Source organism: Chelmon rostratus, chromosome 15, assembly GCF_017976325.1.
Source record: "Chelmon rostratus isolate fCheRos1 chromosome 15, fCheRos1.pri, whole genome shotgun sequence".
In the NCBI taxonomy this organism is placed as follows: domain Eukaryota; kingdom Metazoa; phylum Chordata; class Actinopteri; order Chaetodontiformes; family Chaetodontidae; genus Chelmon; species Chelmon rostratus.
The window spans coordinates 23,572,356-23,589,297 of NC_055672.1; the positions used below are offsets into that span (position 1 = coordinate 23,572,356).

Here is a 16,942-nt window from a genome sequence, read left to right on the forward strand (position 1 = left end):
ATAAGGAATTGACTTTTAAAAGTATGGTGACTGTTTCTCTTCACATTTTGATGTGGTGGGTCATTTGTGGTTTGTCCCAGGGTTCAATGAGAGGGACCCTGAAACATTTTTTTGTTGGCTGGCCTGATGCCAATCGCACAACTGACTGCGGCCCGCTCAGAGGAGCTGGAAGCCTGGAGGATGTAGTGTCCTATCCCGCCTGCACTAACAAAGCCAGGTTTCAGTGAAGCACAGGGCAGCAGATCTAGAAAATCCCTGTTTGCTCTGTCGAGCAGCAGCAGCTCATCCATTTTGTTGGCCAGAGAGAAGACAATCGCCACATGCATTGATGGGAACACAGTTCGAAATCTCCGCTTTCGTAGTTCAACTACCACTCTGGAACGCTTTTCCCTGCCTGTGTCTCTGGCAAATCCCACAAATAGCTGCTGCTCCTCCCACTCAAAGCTGGCTGAATGAAAAGCATGAAAAAGTTTGACAAGCTAACTGTCAAACGTTCAGAGACAGGGAGCTGAAAACTGAGCTAAAGTAAAGAAAACAAAGCACAGAGAGTACAGAGTGTAACAACGCCATCCGTGGCACCAACGTGAGTCACACAGACATTTTTCAAGTAGATGCCGATGGAGGACTAAGACTGCTGCTGCAGGTAAGCTGCATCCACAATGTGGTGGGTGTAGACAAGGAGTCAGAGTGACCAGAGAATGTGAGCTCTCTGGTCACAAATCTCAGAGAGGAATAGTTGAACCCACTCATTATCCACAGGTACCTGTGAAGATTGAGGCTCATGTTGTACAGCGCCAGCCAGGACTCTCGTAGGCGCTTCATGTCTCGCAGAATGTGGACCTGTCCCTCCGCCGAAGTCTTCTCCAAAACCCCCTGACCCTGGACCTCCATCTGCTGCAGCTGTAACTCCTTCTCTGGAAACTCTCCCAGTGCTCTCTGTGGACAAGGACAACTTTAATATACACAGCGGTCAGAGAGAGATGAGACCAGTCATGACATATGTCAGCATCAACCTCAGAACCACCATCAAGTTAATTTGTGTTAATGAGCTTCACACACTTTGCGTCATTGTACAGGTAGTATTCAAAACTGCAACAACAGACGACATAATCTAGCTCCAAAGTTCAGCTAATAGCAGACAAGCTCAGTATCTGATTTTCACCAGTAGATTATTTTCTCAAAATGTTGAAAGAAAAATTATTTGACAAAATCTCTAGAAATCACCACTTGCATGTCTGTGGTATTTTCATGTTCTATAATGTCTTTACGGAAAAATGCAATGTGAAACTGTTTTTCCTTATGTTGTCATTGTTATTGTTGTGTCCACAGGTTTTTAACACAAAATAAATAGTTTATATGAATGTATGGAGTGCTCTAGGGAAACAAGTGTCATGTTGATGAGACATTCTGAGGACATTCCAACATTACTGGATTACTTTAATGCTGATTGATCATGATTTTGGGGCAACATTTGAAGTTATGTGACCTAATTCAAAGATTTCTTGTTCTTCTTTGTTCTGATTTAACTGACCAATGACTACGAGGAAAAGGGCTGCTTAAAATTGCATCAATTGGGTTCAAGGGGTTAAATCACATACGAAAGGGAACATGTTGTCAGTTAACTACACGTTCTGGTTTAATAAACTCAGCTGTGTTCAAAGCAAAGAAACAAGAGGACCAAAAGGTCGCAGGCTGTTAAATGCAGCCTTGCAACACTCATTCACTTGCTGCTGGGTAAGAAAGAGTTTAAATGTTTCTTTTTCTTCTTTAACACATCATTTCCTGTCTGTAGTGAAACGTACATACTCCTCTGTACCGGCTGCTCTCGGTTTTATTTTTGGGAATGGACTTCTCCTCTCTGATGCACTCCTTGTGTCTGTTCTACGCTGATAAGATGGGTGATAATTAACTCTCAAGAACTCTTAAATTTGATATCGATTTCACTTTAAAAGAGCAGAGCCCCTGAACTGTATTACAGCTACATTTAACTTTAACACCACACCAGTCAAGTCACTGGCTGATGTCATAGTGACCTTGACCTTTGATCTTAGACCACCAAAACTTAATCAGTTCATCCTTGAGTCCAGGTGGACGTTTGTACCTAATTTGAGGAAATTCTCTTGAGGCTCTTGCATGCATGTGAATGGGACATACCTACGTAGAGAGAGATGGACAAACCGAAAACATAATGACTCCAGCCACGGCTATCGCTGGCACAGGGATATAAAAATGCTCTGAATTAATGAAATGCAGAGGTGAAGAATTTCAACCCATGGGGGTGATGAAATTGGCAGGTAGGTCAGTGTAATAACGAACACTGTAATTATAAAGAGACTACGTTGTATTGCCATTAAAATTCATGACTCGGGCCATCATGTAAGGTCACTGAGCTGTCATCAGGTCTTTTCCAGCACTGGTTGACAGAACAACACATGTAAATGATAGAAAATCTAGAGCAAGGGAAATGGATTTTAATGAATTGATGAATATATCCATCATGAGCCCAGACATCCACAGGTTGTGACTTCCAAACTAAAAGCAAAACGAAAATGTTCCCAAGGCTCCTGATTAACAATAAAGCCAAACACTCTGATCGTAGAGAGTAACAGACTGGGAGAGTGCGCCTATCAGTCATGATGAAGTTCAACTCTGAATCATGTCAGGACCATACCAGTAGTGTTCTGTGCTTTACTGACAACCCATTGGTTTCAGTTCATTTCAGTAAACTATCAAATCAGCTCCTCAAGCCTTACATAATGCAGTCAGTTCAAGAGGACTGTAGACAGATGAAAATATACACTTAAAGGTAATGGAAATAAAAATAAGGAAATGAACATTTAAAAGGTTATTTTCCAAAAACAACTCACACAGACACACACACCTGGGAGCATGGCCTCAGTACCTCTACATTTTCTAGGTTTTCTCTACTCACGCAAGTTTGGTACGGAGACCACCATCAGAAGAAATGTGTACCTCAACACACCTCAGGTGTGCAGGGCGATTGGACTAGGGTAGTTACTCTTTAATTTTAGCTGAGGTCCTTAAACGCCTTAAAGGTCTCACATCACTGATACACAGTGAAAACACATCATCAGCTTTCATGATCCTGCCTCTTAAAACCACACTTAAACAATCAGTGGAACAAAATGAGGAACACAATCTAACTGAGAAGGAAGTCAAAGCTGCCATCAGAGCGCCTGACTATCACAGCTCCACGACCCCTTCTACATCAGTGAAGCTGAGATGGAGTAAGTGAACAGTTTCTTGGGAAAGTTCTTGGGAATTACCATCACAGATAACCTCCCATGGATATCACATATTTCTGGCCTGTTAAAGAAAGCTCAGAAACTATTGTATTTAATAGAAAGCCACCTGACTGGAAACACAGCAAATTGGCATGGGACGTGCACAACGCAGCATAGGAGCACTTAAAACTGGCCTGAACATCACTGGTACCCACCTACCGAGCGTCAGTGATGTTGGTGGGGTGAGGTGCCTACCATGTACCTTTAGTTCAAACCATGATGTGCACTCATATGATATGATTGTTGAGTGCTAATAAGGACACACACACATGCACGCACGCACGCACACACACACACACACACCTCAGCTTCGTGCTGGCGACCCTCTACGCTCCACTCTCCTGAGGGGCTGTGGAAGGACTCCAGCTTCTGCTTCATGATCATCAGCCACTTCTCTATGTTCAGCAGGCTGTCGTGGAAGCTCTCATGTTCCACGATGTTCTCCTCACTCTCATGCACCTTCACCTGCAAAGAAAAGGAAAAGAAAGTCAATGGCAGCAAAAAAAAATTACACAGTTTATTGGCAACATCTGCAAAAGCCGCCATTATGCAACTTCACATTCCAACACTGTAACAGATGCTGCACTTCCAGTTTTACAGCGGGCAGTTCATGACTGAGGTTTGCTGTGTTAAAGTCCCCAAGAACAATCAGTCCAGATGTTTGGACTCTAAAGAAGTGGGGGTTCTGTATGTTCTGTACTTCATTGTGCACATCAACACATTTAGGTGCAAATGTCTGGAGATGGCTACAGTTTATACTGTAAGTTATCCACATTGATTTAAAAGCTGTGAGGAAAATAACTCCAGCTCGGAAGTCCTTAAAGAAAATCCACCGATTTTACACATCAAGGTGTCTCTCCAGGTGTTGGGGAGTCTGCTGCATATGTGAAAAAAGTTGTATGAAGTGTCTCCAAGGGGACCCGTCTGTGTGAAGTTAGTATTGGTTTGGGCTGCACACAACTGTTTGAAAAAGCATAATAGACCTGAATCTCAACCAAACTGTCAGAGCTCGAGTTGAATTGCTGAATAGATGTATAATCAGTAGCTAGAGGCCTTTCTCTTTTAGCTTTCTTACTTGCTCGCTCTCTAAATTCGAACCATTCAAACAACCTATATTTTGTGTTGGCTAAAAACAAATACCTGTATGTTGTGTAGCGTACGGATGCAACAACATTGTGTGGATTATGTTTACATCTACCTAAGATTTTTTTTCTTATCTAGATAACATTGTAATACAAATACATGTTAATGGGGTCATAAAGACAGAACAAAATAAAGAAGACCTGAGAGGAACTGCAGAGTTGGTGATAATCTATGTGTCTTTCATCACAATGAGCAACCCCTTACCCTGATTGCACAGTCATTTGATTCATTGTTAAAGAAAATGATTGGTGCAGATTAACTATGGGGAGATCTTTCATCAGATATTAAGGATTAGTTTAGTTGGAACTTCATCCAATTGAATCCCTCTCATTTCTTACCCTGACTGCTTTGTGCAGATGTTTCCAGTCAGCACAGAGCCTCTCAAACTGAGTCCTGTTGTTCTGACTGGATGAGACTAGAGTCTCCAGTGCAATAATGTGGGCTTCACAGTCCTCCAGGTCCTTCTGGATCACCTGCAGAAACAGAAGACACACAGTGTAAAAGCGTGTCATGGGAAATAACACAACAACACACAACTGTGGTTTCACTGTAAGTTATGTGGTTTTAAGTTTAAGTTCAGCAACACATGTTGCCAGGCACTGAGCTACAAGTTAATTTTGCAACATCATTTCAAAATATCTAAACTTTAGGTACTGGATACTATAATATTCAGTACGTTGTTGCAGCACAGTCTTTTATAATGAATAAATCCATCACTTTGACAACAAAAAACTCAGATACACATCATTACACAGTTTAATTTAAGTCTCAAGGCTCAGCAGTGTCATTCTTATTGTGAACTGAAATGAAGTGAACCGGTGTCTGCCCATGACTGCACAGCATTATTCTTATTGTTGGCAATGGATCCAACTATGTAAACACCATTCCATCAAGAACTAGTGTCTTTCTTGAATCTGATAATGCCTGCATGGCAAAAACTGAGTCACTTTCAAGTTTGCGGTGTGGTTACAAAGTGCAACTCTGAAGAAGTTCCATGACACTTGATCCGAGTTTGTCTGCTTAATTTGCTGGAGGCTTAGATATGAGCATCTTGTGTTCCAGCAGATATTTTGGCTGACTCAGGCTTGGCTCTGGCTTGGCCCTGGCTTGACCTGGGATTAAACTCACCCTGAACTGGTCAGACTGGCTTTTTTTAGCCAGGATGTCAGGCTGGGGGCCATCAGCTGCCGCCAGTCGGTCCCAGAGACCAGCCAGTTTGGAGCGAATCAACTCATAGGCATCACCAAAGTCCTTGGTTCTTGAGATTAAGCCCTGTAAATTGGAAAAATGTCATTCAGTGTGTTGTTATTCAGCTATTCATATCTGGACTGTGTGTTGAAACCAGAGCATCTCCTCTTTGTTTTCACCTTCTCCTTTATGAAATGTGGTCTGCACAAGGAGCTTGTGCCTTCTAAATTATAGTGCTTTATCACATCTTTCAAACTATAACAGTATGCAGGAAGCAATTATGAGTTTGTGCGCATATGTTTCCCCTCCTACCAATGAAGATAACAGACGAATGAAAAACGGAGTGGGTATGGTGTTATTTTTAGAATCACCTGCAGCTAGTCTGACAGCCTAAAACTCTGCTGTCATTCATTTACATGCATCATTGACTGTTGCCTCCACAAAAATCTTGACCTCACACTGTGTGGCAAGAGGCAGCTGCTTAAAAACAGATTCTGAAGCAATTAATAATGACAGTTAAGTTTGATGTCATTATCTAAAAAAAAAAGTTAGTTAGTTACTGCAATTCTGTATATTTCTAGTGCAGCGACCAGATTCCATGATGCACATTCCGTTAATATCCAAAAGTACGAAGTAAACTCACTATCAACACGTTCAGGGGACACACCCTATTTTTTACCTGATGCTACACTGTTAATTAACAGCGTTAACATGAGTCTGTTCATTTTGGCGTGTATCTGATCCACCAACCAGCCCATATTATAGTGACAAATCTGAATTTTTTAAATAGTTCACCCGTCATTCCCATGGTCGCCTCCCTTTATCTTGTGTATCTAAAGTAACGTGTTTCTGATCAGGCTGATTATCAGCTAGCTGTACTCAGCTTCTCGTGGCAGCATGCAGTAAATGGTAGCTCTTTGTGTGCTTGTTCTTAAACTACATGCACTCAGTGGTGTTATTAATGACTATTGATGAAACTCTAAAGCTCAGGATTCTAATTGCCCTTTTTATAGCTTCACTCTTATAGGTAACATAAACAATCATTAACCCAGAAACAACTAATATTCCTCTGTTCTCTGCAGTTTGAGAAGTTTCTCATCAGTGTGTTTGCAGTTTGACGTGTAAAAAATAGTTTTAAGTTGTTTTTTGTGACACTCTTGTGATCTCAGACAAATGAATTAGTTGCATGAGTGCTGAAACTTGTTTAAATTAATCTTGATCACCCTTAGCCCATTTATAGACTTATTTAATCATGAAAATATAATGCTGACCATTAACATAATGAGTTATTCACATAAAAAAAACAACATTTTGGACAACATTTTGTGGAAAGGTCAAACATTCAGGTTACAGTTTCAATAAACTCAGTATTGTTTTCCAATACACTGACTCCTAATGTGCTGTTTTCTCTTCATGTAATTATGAGTTATTGTTTGTGCACCATTGGTTTTGGCCTTGGTGCCCTACATTTTGGCAGCATTGGCTCGCAATTTTCTGCATGGTTCGGATGGTTCACTTAAAATCTGAAGATGCAGTTAAGCCAAATGAATGGCAGTAACATTCTGGTACCTGAAGTCTGCTCTTCCTCTGCAACAGCTGAGCGTGCAACAGCTCTCGGTTCCTGACGGCGGCACTCAGCTCATCCTGCAGGCTGTCAGACCTCTCAGGACCAAATACGGAGTCCAGCAGGTCCCCCTTCACCTGGAGCAGACTGAAACGCTCCTGCAGCTGGACACTATCCTTCAGCAGATGCTAACATGAAGGACAGAAAGGGAGGACAAGTCAGCTGATTTCAAACTTGTATTCAGGCAACCCCTGTGTAAACGCTCCACACTGCTGACCAAATCAAGGGGCTTCACAAATATTACCGCAAATATAAACATTTGTGCAATTTTAGAATCAAAACTTATGCACACATACATTTTCATAATGTTCAACTCGCATATCTCCTCGCAGAATTTCATACCCAATTTGTATGACTATACAGTGGTGCCACATGTCTGTAACTTATACAAGCTTTCTGATCTTTTTATAAGCAGGATGCAAATCAATGAGCGTTTGTTGTTTATCCTCATTGTTTTATGTGATATCAGCGTAACAGCAGAGTGAGACAGGAAGCTTTGGGAGAAAGCTGAGGCTGACTTACAACACAAGTGCCTATTGAACATGTTTCTTACTGTACTCATCACAATCTTCTCTGCATCTCTGACTTTCTTTACATCAGAGACAATTAAAAGAACTTTGCGAGGGGGGAAAAAAAGGTATTTGTGATAGTGACACAACTGTAAAATTCCCTGACATTACAGATATTATCTGACTGTTTATCAGCTCCATTAGCTTTCTCTGCCTGGGAGATAACACACAGCTTCATGAAAAACTGTCTGTATCTGACAGAAAATCAAAGATAAGTGGCGATCACTGACATTATGCATTCTGTGTAATTCAGAGAGTGTTGGAGCACAGTGTGAAGATGTTTGATTTGTAATTAAGATTACAGTTCAATCAGACTTCAGGTCTATTTTGTACTATAGAAGTTTGTGAATGTTTTCTACAGTCGCTTTCACACCTAACCTGCTTGGTTTGTGTTCGCTTGATCTCTTCATTTAGGCTGGTATGGAAGCTTTCAATCAAGCTCTGGTGTGGGCCAAACAACTGGACTCAAAACACTTAAAAAAGGGGGTCCGGTCAGATCTGGTTTGTGTTGTGAAATTAACTCCTAAGAAGAATATATGTCTCTTTAGCTGCTAAATGCTTCACTATGTTGAGCCACTTTAAGGAAACATGTGTGTTTTACCTCTATGTTCTGGACCAACATGGCAATGTGGGAGAAGTCAGTAACCTCAGCAGAAGCCTCCAGAACCTGAGAGACCATGTGGCTCCACTGGGCGTACACCAGCAGTGGGTCCTGGAGAATGTTTCTCAGGCCGGACTCTGACTCTGAACACAGCCGTGTCGCTCTGCATTTGACACTGCAATATGAGCACACAAGTCGATTTCAAGCAGAGAACCTTGTATATAGGAGATGTGTACACGCACATGCACACACACACACAGATTGTAGCGGCTTTGTTATATGTATTTGTCAATCAGTGTACTTTTGGTTCTATTGTGCGGGGAGTGTTGTTGTGTTTGTGAACACGATGCACTGATCTCTGTTTTTGCCCTCCTCTTCCTTTGTGATGTGTTGTGGAAGCTTGGTGGTTTTATCCTTTTCTCTTTATTGAAAAAGTTTAAATGTGTAAAGCCTCCCTTGATGCTGAGTTAGAGGAAACTTCAGACTTTCAGACCAAACACTCGAAAGCAAATGGTTTACACGAGGTAGTGTGCAGAAGGAGGAAGAACAAAGTGGTTAGGATGCTGCGGAGTACAATGGAAAGTAGATAATAAACTCAATTTTCAAATCTAGCATCTTTGTCTTCTCTTTTTGTTTGAACTAAAGTTACAACGGGATCAGAGAGCAGAGTTACAGAATTGGTCCACTCTCCATTGCCTTGTTCTGTGCAACATGTAACTTATGCCAGGGCTGGCTGTGCAGTTTTTAGCCTTACTAGTGGTTGGTAATGTTGGTAGGCCCACTAGTTTGTACCAGAGAGATTCATCTTTACAAATATCGAATGAATCACCAAGAAATTTTGGTCCAGACCTTCATGCTACCCTCGGGACGAGTTGTAATAACTTGGACGATTTTCTGACTTTTCATTTTGCGGCACCATCAGGTCAAAAGTTCAGTTCGACAAATTATTTGGTTTATGACTAAATACTTGCAGAACATATGCCGTTCCCAACAGCCGAAAGCTGTAAGAAATTAAAAACACAAGTATGAGCTCAGTGGCTTTAACAATGTGAAACTTATCTCACGGGTCCCTAACTCACTTGTCTTAAGAATTTTCTAGGAAGTTTCTGCAAAAGATCGATGTAATTTTTTCTTAATTACAGATAAAGCACAGGCAATTAAACTGATATCCTTGCAAGTAGTGAATATTAATTCGCTGCTAAGAAAGCATAACCTAGAGTCCTATGCACAGCAGACCAGCTGAATATTCAAAAATGTGAATTGTATCTTCAGGCAAGCACACATTTGAAGTTTTGAATAATGAATGAACATTTACTTGGGTTTAAATAGAGCTGTTCCTTTAAGGAAGTTCCTCTGAAAATCAAAATTGCCTTTAAACTCATCAAAACTAACTAAACTCACTAAAATAACATATCTGAAGCTCCAAACTTGTCTACATTTTACCTACAATTACCACTGAATCACATAATTCTTTCCAGGAAACTCAGCAAATTATTAGGAAGCCATCAGGAAACCATGGACCCATTTATAAAAGTGTTACCACCATTTGTTAGCACCAAGGGCAAAAAGGGTTACAGCACATAATTAGGGTGTTAAAGGCACAATATTCCTAAATGGGATGCTTAATGGTTTGTTGTGCGTCATGAGCAAATTGTGAAGCTGTCTCATTTGTTTTGATGTAGCTTTATTTTTGTTTTTTTGTTTTTTACCAAAATACTACTTAAATCATCATTACCTCCCATCTAAGGGAACGCAAAGCTCATGTCTGAGTTTTAAATAACCAAAACTGGGGCACTCCATTAAGCCTCGCAAATCTCTGGAAGTAGTACTAAAAGCTAAGTAGGACAACCTGCTGCAGGGACACAGAATTCAGATGGATATATTTACTTATTATTTTGAGTAGCCTTTATTGTTAAAAGGCGAAGAGAGGCACATTTAACCATAACCTGATTCTGTTGACACATTTTGACTGGATGTTTTCGGTCAAATGCAGTTTGAGGTTTATCTAAATTACATTTCCTAACTCGTAAAAAATTAGCAAAATCTTTTTTTCTTTTTTTTAAATACTTTGTTAGCATTTGCCTGTTGCCTGTTTTATTGTTGAATAACTACATTTTCAGGTGCATATTAATGCATAATGCACATTACAAAAGTTAGTGGCAGGCTGGATTACCAACAGGGCAAAGTGTGCAACTTCCATGTATCCCCAGACCCCCACAGGCCACGACAGCCCCGTGTTCTGTTGTGGCCTGTCATTTGCAGTTATGTGACTGACAGTCATTTTGTTTTGTTATATGTGACTATGCAGCACTGAAGCACAATGTCAACTGACAAGATCAAAGACTTCACATGGGTTTTGCTTTAACTGACCTTGAAGTGTTGGCAGAGCATGTAATACACAAAACACACAAAACACACAAAATCAGGACCTACTCATCAAAATATGACTCTACAGTTGTCAAAAACTCCACAGGGAACCTTTCATCTTCTATTTATTCTTTTTCATTCAGGGTTACTGGAAATCGCAGGTGTCTGCAAGTTTTTATGACCTTATATGTAAGACTATTTAAAACCTTTCAAATGTAAATTACATCAACATTAACTACAAAAACAACAAGATATGCGTGATTTTACCAGGGTGCATGCAAATGGCTGCAACACAAGTGTCAGTTACTACACTTGCCTGAGTTCTTTGTCTGCAATTATAAAGTATTCCACTAGGTGGCAGATGAGGACCAAATCACCCCTGGCCAACAGTGTTCCTTAAATTCATTCAAGTAAATATAACTAAAAGTGGTAACACTCAAGGAGTTTACTTTGTTGTTAATGGCAGAAAAAGCAACAGCAGTGACAAGCTGTATGTTTTTCTTCAGAACTTTTAACTATTTTTGTCATGGGTTGTTCAAAGTCTGCTGTTGACCTTTATATCCAAATATAGTGCCCCCACAGTTCATGGGCTTAACTGAATCTGACATATGCATAGCATTCATTTCTGAGGACATAAAAAAAGTGTTAAAAGCAGGTATATCAGTCCTGTCAAGATGCACACTAATCTCTTGGGCCATGTAAGTATTTGAAACGTGAATCTTCTTTAATTGCTACTGTTATTGATGCTGACAAGTACTCTCCTGTTTTATCCACTAAATCAGGCACATCCCTAAATCCCTCACTAACACAATAAAAAAAAAATAAATGAGCTGTCTGTTCCTCCATATCAGGTACAGGGTCTGTTTCTGAATCCACTTAAAACCAGCCAATTAGCATGACACAGTTTTGTTTTGTCACCCACGTAAAATTTGAGGAAATTGTGCAAATCCTCTTTCTGCTGCCTACAGTTATAATATTTTTAACTGCATGGCATCAGATCTGCAAGCCACTCTAAAAAAGTATAATCCAGACACCTCACTGATGAACAACTGTAGGTCCACAACAAAATCCCCATTTTTATGTAAAATCAGAGAAAAGGCTGTTTTTGGAAACGGAAAAGTTTCAGTCAGTATTATCAGATCTCAGTGCTGCATTCAACACGGTCAACCACAACACTAGACAGAGTGGAAAACTGTGAGACTTTCTGGTATTATGCAAAACTGGTGTTAAGCCTATTTGAAGGAAGGGGCTATTTTATGTCGATCAGTAATTACATATCTGAGAGTGCAAAAGAGACATCTGGAATCCCCCTAGGCTCCATTCTTGGGCCTTTTCTGTTCAACATCTACATGCTCCCACTAGCAAAGATGATAGAGAACAACAAAATAGCTTACATTTACCCAGACAACACGCAGAGTTGACTATGGCCCCATACAAGCATCAAACAAATCAATGATTGGATGTGCCAAAGTTAAACAAAGACAAAATTTGAGTTAAGCAAAGATAAAACTGAAATGATTGTGTTTGGAGCCAAATAAGAATGATTAGAAGTCAGTTCTCAACTTCAGTCACTAACGTGAAAGACCATAAACCAGAGCCAGAAATCTTGGTGTTGTCATGGGCTCAGACCTCAATTTTAATGGCCACATTAAGACAAAAAATCAGCCTACTACCGCCTTAAAGATATATCAAGAATTAAAGGACTTCTGTCTCAGCAGGATTTAGAAAAATGTGTCCATACATTTATCTTCAGCAGACAACAGCTATGACAGCTGCAGTTCAGAACACTGCGGCTCAAGTCCTCATTAAGACCAGGAGAGCGGATAACATCACCCCAGTGCTCAGATCTTTACACTGGCTTCCTGTGTGTCAAAAACTGACTTTAAATTACACATCCTTGTTCATAAAATAATGAATGGTATACAGCCAAAATATATTTCTGATTTGCTGCTCCGTTATGAACCATCTGGACAACTCAGATGGCCTGGGACAGGACTGCTTACTGTCCCCACAGCCCAAATTAAACACTGACAAGTAACATTCAGATTTTTGCTCCACATATCTGGAACAAACTCCCAGAGCACTAAGTCTGCTCCAACTCTCAGGTCTTTTAAATCAGGCTTAAATCAGGATTTTTCTGTCTGCCACTGCATTTCATTCAATTCAATTTTGGAGCACTAATTCATATATTGCACTGCACTGTAGTTATTCTCATCTTATTTATAGTTCAACCTTCTATATTACTATGTTTTGATCCTTTAAAATCCTATTCAAGTGTGCGTTATATTGCCTTGTCATTTGATATCTGGTCTTAATGCCTTTCTGTCTTTGTGATGAAGGGCAATCAGGCTTTTGTCATTAGAGTACTCACACTGTGGAATGCTGTGTCTACTGAACTGTTTTATTGATACTGTTTTTATTTCTATTTACTTGATCTTACTCATTTCATTTTATCGTCTTTACTTCCTCTGTACTCATGTCTACCCTCTCTGGTTTTATTTTTTCTTCTGTAAAGCACTTTGTAACTTGCTAAAAGTGTTAATTAAATAGTGTTATATAAATAAAGTTTATTATTATTATTATCATTATCACATGTAAAGCAGTTTGAAACGCCTTGTTGTTGAAAGGTTCTATGCAAACAAATTTGACTTGGCATCATAGCAATTTAAAAAAGTCAATCATTAATCATGATCAGTAAATGAGAACTCAGTGAAATGGGAACTGTTCTGGGGCCAGTCTAAACATTTGGTACTGAAAGTAAGTTTAAACAAGAGTTATTTGCAGGTATTACATCCCCAACATGTGATCCACAATGTTTTGTCTTTCATGGCTTTTAAACAGCGGTAGGCTTCTTGTCACATACCTCTGATGTTCTTTGACAACAGCCAGAACATCATCAGAAAGGTGACGCGAGTCCTCTGAGAACCTGAACAGCTCCTTGAGTTGAGCCTTGAGAAGTTCCACTTGGGACTCCTCCCCTGCCAAAGTATTCCTCACACCCTGCAAGATACAAATACAGAACACAAGCAAAATGAGCTCAAGCCACAACAGCAGCAAATCAGTGGGTGCGATCTTCACCACAGACATGTCTATACTGTTAAATGACATCTTCACGTCACATAATTCAGACCACAAGTACAAATCAGTCTCCTTATTATATTTCTGAGTTGGAGATATGAGAACTTCTGACAGCTACAATTTACAATTTGGCTGAAAGAACTACAGAAATGTCAACAAACCTGTGGCAAGATGACTGTGGAGTGAGTAACCAATTAAAATCTAATATTAGCACCAATACAGTGATTCAGTTAAATAGACAGGACATACAGACTGATAAATTACTCATATACTATGGTCAACAATAAAACTTTGACTGCTAAAAACATGTCACACATGGGCGTAACCATGTAGGAGTCCAGCTGAAACAATCCCAAGTTACAATAACAGGTTTTCCTGTTCTTCCAGCCTCTGGGTGGTATGTAGCTGAGGAGACTGTCTGATTCAGCCTGTGAGGCAAATCATAAATACCAAAAAAACAACTCAGAAATACAAAAACATTCTCTACATGAAAATTACTTTTTTCCACGATAAAACAATAATGTAAAAAGGTTATGCCGATGCATCATGGCAATTGTCAAGAAAAGTCGAGGCAGTCACACTTCCCATTGTGCCTAACTTAATGTGTGGGGACACATTTGCAGTGATGAAAAAGCCCAATCTCAAGCGTCATTACAGCTCGAAACATGCTAAACTGGCTGAGCTGCAAGGACAAATGTGTTTGGATAAATTTAACACTCTTCAGAGTTTAGGTGCCAAACAATCAGCTTTCACAGACCACATTCTGACAGAGACAGTGTTGGAGGCAAGTTTAATGGTCAGTGAGCTAATGGTGAAGAAGCTGAAACCTCATTCAGAAGGAGAACTTGTGAAAGAGAGCCTTATTGTTGCTGTGGAGCTGCTTGCACCAAACAAAGCAAAAACTGTTCCAAAGTGTCCATTTGGAAGAATTCATAGAAATAAAGGAAAACCTGATGTGGAAACCCAGTGATCAAAAGTGACTGTGTGATGTGTCCTTCATGGTGGACCTCTCAGAGATTAACCTCGAGCTCCAGCAGCTTCTCAGCCCTCTGCTTTCGAATGAGAAATCATTTGAAGTGAAATTAAAGCTGTGGTGAGTGCAACTGGAAAGAGGAAACACTGCATTTTCCTACTCTGCAAGACCAAAAGCTGCTACGAGATCTGAATCTGCTGCTGAGTGTGAAAACTCCATCAGGCGTTTGGGGAGAGGTTTCAGGACATGAAGAGTAGACAAATGCACCTGGACATATTTGCTATGCTGTTTGATGTGAAACCAGCTGATGTGCCAGACAATTTACATACAAAATAATTGAGCTGCAAACAACGACAAGCTCAAAGCTAGTCTATAAACTGTATGAATTTCCCCATTCTGAAGAGACATGCAATACAGTTTGCACCCTGTTTTGGACAAAGTTCTTCTCAAGACTGACCCAAACCTGGAAAACCAGCTATGAGTAGCATCGTCATCACTACCATCTGTCATCAGACGTCTCGCCAAAGAGAAGCAGTTCCAGTCATGGCATTAAAGGTTAGTGTGATATGTGCTCAATAATTCAGCATGACCATGAAGGGATGTTAGAAAAATTGAAATGGCCCTTGATAAGAAAAAGACAGACCTTTTTCACACCGTTGTCGTGTCTCGATGCCACACTAACACTATAAAGTATTAGAAGAGCACACCCTTTGATCATTTTAATATTTATATAAAATCAATCCAGTGATTGCTTTTCAGCTTTAAGTGGATGTTTGCTGTATTTTGCATTGTGAGGCAATGGACCATTCTCATGGTGGACATTTAGGCTAGTCAAAGCAAGAAAGCACGGGTGCAACTAATAACACTGATGGCTCTGTCCCATTTAGATGAGCCAGCATGCACAATACCACAGCCCTGAAAAGTGGCTCATGTAAATATACTGCAGCCATTTCTAACGTCATTATGGACTAAATGACACAGCTGCAGATAATAAACAATGAGTAAGCAACAGTGTTATTATTGGTATTATTGTGAGGGGCTGCTAATTGGAACGAATAAATGAAATGTACCCATAATGACTTTTATCAGCTCTGGCAGTGATTACCCTGCTATGACATCTGTTAAAAAAGTCAATTAAAAAGCAGAGCTGCACGAATGTGAAAACCCTCACATCAGACTTCACTGACACATCTAACTAAATGGTAAAATGCTAAATGGACTGCATTGTTCTAGTCTACTGACCACTCAAAGTACTTTGAGTGAAGGTGGCGTGTGGTACTCACACGCCACCTTCACTCATTCACGCATACACACCGTTCACACAGCATCAGGATCAGTTTGGGCTTTCTCGCCCGAAGACACGTTGGCATGCAGACAGGAGGAGTCGAGTGGCCACCTGGCTTTACCTACTGAGCCACAGCTGCCCACAGAACACCTATTCATACAGCTAGATATGTGAACTTTCATCTTTATTTTTCATGACATTTTACATGACTTTATAACTAACCAAGTATGTTGGTAATGAGCAATTACCAATGGAAGAAAATGCTCTGTAGCTGTCTACAGAGAAATCTGACAATAGATCAGTCCAGTCCAAACCTGGGCCTCAGCTCAATGATTCATCCTCAGTGTTACTGTTTATTCAATCAATAACCTAGAAAGTGTCCAAAACCAATTCACTCTATAATACACCGACTCACTACCTACTGAACTAGTGAGTGATGTGAGACCCCCTGAAACTTCCGACACATGCCTATCATGCCACCTCAGTTGTTAAATTTCAGCTATTAGTAGGCTCAGTTAGAGTTACACATTCACCCATGGGAAGCACAATTAAGTGCTATTCACTTGCAATGAAACAGTGGCTGTGGTAAAAAGTGCGGATGTAAAACCCCACTTTGACACAAGAAACGGACAATTTTTGAACAGAACTCTGCCTGAACATAGAGGCAAGAACCACAAAGCTTAACTAGCTGAAATCATCAAGGTACAGTCTCACCATAATCAGTGTTAATGTCCAGGAGTTGTATTTTGACTGTGTATCTAACAGCATATATGAGTTTGTTCTGCGTTCTTGCTCCAACTCTGTGTGTT

At 40.2% G+C, this 16,942-nt stretch overlaps 1 protein-coding gene across 1 annotated transcript in view; it reads right to left on the bottom strand.

The window, feature by feature from the left end:
• syne3 (spectrin repeat containing, nuclear envelope family member 3) overlaps window positions 1-16,942 on the bottom strand; it is a 40,726-nt gene that overhangs the window by 12,915 nt on the left and 10,869 nt on the right. The window contains exons 7-13 of the mRNA XM_041954070.1: window positions 13,661-13,797; window positions 8,431-8,605; window positions 7,206-7,388; window positions 5,577-5,720; window positions 4,787-4,921; window positions 3,609-3,770; window positions 764-936 (exon numbers count right to left, since the gene is read on the bottom strand). Of these exons, the coding sequence (XP_041810004.1) occupies window positions 764-936; window positions 3,609-3,770; window positions 4,787-4,921; window positions 5,577-5,720; window positions 7,206-7,388; window positions 8,431-8,605; window positions 13,661-13,797 (1,109 nt within the window). The remainder of the gene's footprint in view (window positions 1-763; window positions 937-3,608; window positions 3,771-4,786; window positions 4,922-5,576; window positions 5,721-7,205; window positions 7,389-8,430; window positions 8,606-13,660; window positions 13,798-16,942) is intronic.